The following is a 6,435-nucleotide window of genomic DNA, read 5'->3' as shown; positions in this document are numbered from 1 at the left end:
GGGTCTCCTCATGTTCTTTCAAATTATGCTCATAGACGGCTGCTGGTTTCTCGGTGACCTCATGTGTACTCTGTATTTGGAGATTTCCTACATTCTTACCTCTGCATCAGTAGGCAACATGGTGCTCATATCAGTCGACCGATATGTGGCTATTTGTTATCCTCTGCATTACTCAAACAAAATCACTGTGAAAACAGTTATAATCTGTATTTGCCTTTGTTGGATCTGTTCTCTTCTATACAACAGTCTCATAATCAAAGATAACCTGAAACATCCCGGCATATATAATTCCTGCTCAGGAGAGTGTGTGAATGTCATTAATTACATCGCAGGAGTGGCTGACCTTATTTTTACATTTACTGCCCCTGTAACGGTCATCATAGTTCTGTACATGAGAGTGTTTGTGGTGGCTGTGTCTCAGGCTCGTGCCATGCGGTCTCATATTGCAGCTGTCACACTTCAGGGTTCAGTGAAAGTAACTGCTAAGAAATCTGAAATGAAAGCAGCCAGGACTCTCGGTGTGGTTGTAGTTGTGTTTCTAATATGTCTCTGCCCATATTACTGTATTGTCCTTACAGGCCAGGATAACTTGCTCGATGCTTCATCTGCTGTCTCAGCGATATGTCTGTCATATTTCAACTCCTGTCTAAACCCTGTGATTTATGCATTTTTCTATCCCTGGTTTAGAAAATCTATTAAAGTCATTGTTACTCTTCAAATAATGAATCCTGGCTCCTGTGAAACCATAATGCTGTGAAGAGACACTGTGGAGTGACAGAATGTAGGCAAAAGGAAAATGTGTGTTTACATGTTAATGTTGAAACAAATATGTAAAGCACCTTGAAGTCAGGCTAAACGAGAATTAGAAACACACTACAGATAGATATAGTGAACTGGCAACCTGTGTTCACTTTTTCATCAGTAGTTTTTTCTGCTATATGCTAAAGCATTTGTCTGATATGACCTGTTTTATGAAATATTGTATAGCATGCTTTGTCCTGCATGAAAAACAAATGCACTGAAAGATAACATAAGCTTTGTGTTTAAAAAAAAAAAAGTAATGTACACTATTAACTATCAAATACCAGTATAGAGAGTCATGAAGATGATGTACTATAACTATATGTATTAGATCCCTATTTTAACAATTTAACCCTAACCCTAAGTGCACGGTGTGAAGCGCATGTGCCTTTATGGCGTGTATAAACAAACTTTTGCGTGTTTAACGGCGGAAAAAAGGGTCAGTGCGTGAGGTGCATGGATCAAAAGATTTGTACTTAGTGTCTTCATTGATCATAGGTGTGTTCTGGGCATAACATGTAATAAACTAATCAGACTGTCATCTCCCATCATCCCTTTGACAAGTCTATCTCTCATTTCCTTCTCCTCCTCATGAATGTCACAGTGAGCTGTGAGTCCCTACAGGTGCCGTATGTACTGATCAACGGACTCACCCGCCTCTTGGGTCCATGAGTGGAAACACGCTCTCTCGAAAATCATCTGTGATGGGAATAACGACGTAAACTAACGGCGTTACTTTTTTCAGTAACAAGTAATCCAATTGATTAGTCTTCCCATCTTGATGATGTTGTAACAGTTAGTGCTGAAAAATTGAATTGAATAATTTATCTTCCTTAGTTAGTGGGCACTGCACGACACACAATGTTCTTCATATCCTATGGGGACTTGTAAAACGGAGACCAGTGAAACACGCACACACACACACACACACACACACACACACACACACACACACGCACATACACACACATACACACACCAGCGCAAAAGTATAAACATCAGGCCACTTACGTTATTTGCACTACAAAGAGTGTATATATTTATTTATTTTTGCTATAGTGCTTAACAAGCATTATTTAATTTTGCCCATGTGTGGCTTGTTGAGGGGCAATAAATATCAAAGGTTCCAAAACATCTATGTTGTTATTTGATCCACTAGACATAATTTCTACATACATGGCATTTTTGTTTGGAGGCTAGTCTCACTTTGCCCCACAGCAACATTAAAAGAGTTTAGATTTGTTTACAATTTCTGTTAATAATGTATTGTATTAAGTGTCTATTACAATATTCGATTTACCATAATAATCTACATGCACAGGTATTTTATGTTCTGTTAAAGGGGGGGGGGGGGGGGGGGGAGGTGGGGTCACATTTGAGCTTTTAAAATGTACTTTAAAGTAACGCATTAGTTACTTTCTGAAGTAATTAGTTAGGAGGAGTACCGCTGCAAAATCATGGAGGCACACTCAAACCAGTAGCCTACTGCTCTCGTACAATAAATAAAACGGAAAACGGTCTGGAAAACTACAAATTACTTACTGACCATAAACCACGGGGGACACTTATGAACCACAGAGACCTAGACACAACTCCGCTGAGGTGTCAACTACTTCTGATCCGCCTACTGAAGTTCAACCCTGTCGCTGAGTACATCCCAGGTAAAGATCTGATAGTACCTGACAAGCTGTCGAGGCACCTGGAGTAAAATGTGGACAACACAAAACTGAGTGACATCCAGGCGTACGTGGAGGCCATCAAAGAGCTGGAAAGGCATAAAACAGTGCTGGAGCGCATAAAGTCAGAGAGAGAAAAGGATGAAACCTTGCAGAAGGTCAGAAAATATATTGAGTCTGGCATGCCGCGATATAAAAGGGACGTTGTCAAACCAGCTTTAGACTATTTTATTGAGAGAACTAGTCTTAGTGAGCATAATGGACTGATAGAAAGGGGAAACCATATAGTGAGCCCACAACCAATGAGAACTGAGACGCTGGAAGGATCCACCACGGGCATCAAGGGCTAAACAAATCCAGACTGTGCACCACAGTCCCCAAGATCCACCATCAGCTGAGACCGGCGTGGCCTAATCTGTGAAACAACCCTTGTATTGATTTTCTTAAGCTTTGTGTAGCTTAGCCTTTCTAGCATTTTGCAACCTGTCCAATGTATCAGCAAGCACTTTTGCAGTGAGCTCAACTACCCGTTATTCAGTTTTTGCTTCAACATGCTAAACTCACACTACAAAGTCTATTATTGGCAACAAATGCATTGTATTTATCCTTGAGTGTGCACGCAATTTAAATGGCCATTGAGTGTAGCATGAGTCATACCGCCTACGTTGGACTCTGTGCAATATTCCAGTGATCCGATGCTGGACAGCCCGTGACGTTAGCATTAGCACGTCGCTCCTGCGTGTCTTTATTCAAACAGCTGACTGCAAACATCCTTTAGCTTAGCAGAAATCAAAACAACTACAGGCTGCCCTCCTTGTCCTTAACTCCAATATCTCCTTATGTCCAAAACGTTTCATGGCTTTTCAATAAAATACCAAATGAGCTGGGTTTTTGACTAATTTGGCCAGTGACGGTACTACAGGTCTATGTTATTAGAAAGAAAACCACATGATCAGCGATGAGTCAACATCAAGCTCAAAACATCATTGTGGAGGAGTAAAGTCAACTAGTCTGTGCCACCCCAATGTGTGTATGCATACGTTTGAACCTATATTATACATCACAGGTTTTGGGCTTATTTCCTGAGAATACATGGCCTTCTACCTATCACACATCGGCAACACAGAGAATTCTTAAAAATACTTGATTCATGTTTCAGAACTTTTTTTTTTTGACATCCAAATGTATTTAAACAGCTTTTTGAGTTTAGAGTCCAAACATATTGAGCATGTTGTTTTGGTCTAAACTTTAGACCAAAACAACATGCTCAATACGTTTGAGTAACCAGTTATCAACTTTATGAAACCTACGGTATTACTATCATCATAGTTCTGTTATAGAGTATTTGTCATAGGCTCAGTCTCATGACATGCACTCCCAGACTGCAGCTGAATGTAGCCTGACACATACTGTAAGTAAACGGAGTCACATACATAAAATGTTCAAATTAAAACTAAGCCATGTACTTTCACATCCTTCACACCTGTGTTGGTTTGTCAAATCTTTGTTTTATGTCAAGCAAGCCAAAATGACTGTCTTATTAATGCAGGGTTGTCCCTCTACACTCAGACTGAACAGAGACTAAATACACAGGGTAATGTGAAGATAAGGAACAGGTGACACTAGTCAGGGTAAACAGGTGAAGCACATAAGACAATCACAAGGGGGGGGGGAGAGAACTAAAGACAGGAAGTAAAACTAGACAAGACAAGGGAGAAAACAGAGACTTATAAACAAAATCAAACAGGAAACAGCAACATAGAACCATGACAATGTGAGCACAGTAGCAGCTGAAATAATGAAGTTCCAACGTATTCAAAACTTCAAAACAGGGTCTCTAAATCGAGGACCCACATCAAGGCCTTGTCATGAGCTAGCAGGCCACAAGGAGATATAAAATGAGCTCAAAGAGAGACATAATTACTACAAAAACATGAAAAATGACTAAAAACAAAGTTTGGGTGTCTTTCTCCCAGGGTGGGACACACACACACACACACACACACACACACACACACACACACACACACACACACACACACACACACAGTGTAGCCCATTAGCTGCTCCTCTCAGTGGATCTCTCCGGCTCAGAAGAGTTTCACACCTGCTTTCATCATTGTCACATGACGACATCTGCAATCAAAGGTGTTACTGCAAGAACACACAAGCTCTCACATCAACGTGATGCAATTACTTCTACACTAAATAGAACAACAGTTTAAAGTAAACAAAATGTTTTAAGCTTTTCTTCTCTCATGACAAAACATTTGTGATTCAACCTCGAGTCGACACAATAACACATGATGCAAGCTTTGCTTTATGGATCTGATCGCCCAAATCACACAAATGAACATCGTACCCAAAGGACAAAACGCCTAAATTATCCTGTAATTAGTAAATGTAAAAACACACATAAGCCTTATTTTCTATAAAATAAGACCAAAACAAGACAAGAACATCTTATTTGGTATTTATTATTTCCTATTTAGAAAACAAACACAGTTAGTTTCTGGCACACAGCCTACTTTTGTCATTGATTACAGGGCACCTTGCAACACAATAACACAGCAGAGATCAAATTTATTGATACACTTTAACATTGATATATCCTGCTTAAAATAACGTGCTACTAAGACAAGAAGCTAATGCTAATGCTTGGTGGGGACTATTATAAGATTACAACATCATTCAAACTCATTTTGACCAAAGTAGCATTAAACAGCACTGGGCTTGTTCACGATTAACGTCAGCTGAATAGATAAACAACTAATCTAATGCTAATTTACCCAGTTAGCTCATCACTTCCTGCCGCTAATGGACACATCCACCGTTAGCCTATGGTTGACAAGACAACACCAACTGATTGATTGATTGATTGATTGATTGATTGATTGATTGATTGATATATATATATATATATATTTAAAGTGCCACCAGCTGGCAACAGGAAGTTGCAGTCGTCATGCTTTGATTGACAACACCACAGTGGTCGGACTCATCTCAAAGGGGGACGAGAAGGCCTACAGAGAGGAGGTCCTGAACGAGAGGAGGTCTTGAACGAGAGGAGGTCTTGAACGAGAGGAGGTCCTGAACGAGAGGAGGTCCTGAACGAGAGGAGGTCCTGAACGAGAGGAGGTCCTGAATGGCAGCTTGGTGTTCGGAGAACAACCTGTCTCTGAACACCAAGAAAACCAAGGAGATCATCATCGACTTCAGGAAGAAGAGCACCGACCCGGCCCCCCTGCACATCAACGGCGAGTGCGTGGAGAGGGTCCACACCTTCCGGTTTCTCGGCGTCCTCATCTCCGCTGACATCTCCTGGTCAGCCAACATCACAGCGGTCATCGAGAAGGCCCAGCCGCGACCACACTTCCTCAGGGTCCTCAATAAATAGACTCTGAAATGTGTGAAAAGGTTCCCGATTCCCAAAGTGGGGGTCGGGACCCACAGGGGGGTCACGAGCCAGAGAGAGGGGGTCGCAAGTTGATTTCCAGAAATAAAATTAAAATTTAAAAACAATTAGAAATAGCATATGTTAGCCCTGATTTTAACACAAGATAAAACTGTTGTGTTATTTTTTGTTGTCAATATGCTCGTGTTTGGATACGCCTGTAGTGCGTGCGTGGTTGCGCGCAATGGTGCGACCGCATCACCTCTGGCTCTCTAAATTCTGTGAGAGCTTAAATGAACTGCATGCATAGTCACAGCGTCGAACTCCTCCTGCCAGGGAAGTGCGACGCGGTAATCTCAAGGGAGAGAAAGGGAACGGGGGGGGTAAAATAGACCTGCACGCCGGTGCTCATTTACATCGGGCTCTGCTTCATCTCTCTGCTCACTGTGACTCTCAACTTGCTGGTCATCATCTCCACTCCCACTGTGTAGCCACCTTTTCATTGTGCAGAGAAATGATTGTGAGAGAACAAGTATTTAAAAAAAAATGTCTTGATATTGAAAG

The 6,435-nt window shown here is 41.3% G+C and overlaps 1 protein-coding gene and 1 pseudogene across 1 annotated transcript in view; both read left to right on the top strand.

Annotated features, from left to right (window-relative positions):
- The window catches only part of LOC116689861 (trace amine-associated receptor 13c-like), a 1,293-nt pseudogene extending 536 nt beyond the window's left edge, over positions 1 to 757 (top strand).
- A 1,611-nt stretch (positions 758 to 2,368) lies between these two features.
- LOC116689860 (trace amine-associated receptor 1-like) overlaps positions 2,369 to 6,435 on the top strand; it is a 12,948-nt gene continuing 8,881 nt past the window's right edge. Inside the window, 2 exon segments of the mRNA XM_032516515.1 lie at positions 2,369 to 2,505; positions 5,697 to 5,859. Of these exon segments, the coding sequence (XP_032372406.1) occupies positions 2,369 to 2,505; positions 5,697 to 5,859 (300 nt within the window).

The sequence above is a fragment of the Etheostoma spectabile genome, chromosome 5 (assembly GCF_008692095.1).
Source record: "Etheostoma spectabile isolate EspeVRDwgs_2016 chromosome 5, UIUC_Espe_1.0, whole genome shotgun sequence".
NCBI lineage: Eukaryota > Metazoa > Chordata > Actinopteri > Perciformes > Percidae > Etheostoma > Etheostoma spectabile.
Note: the sequence above shows the minus strand (reverse complement) of the source record. Positions and strands in the feature narration are given on the sequence as shown.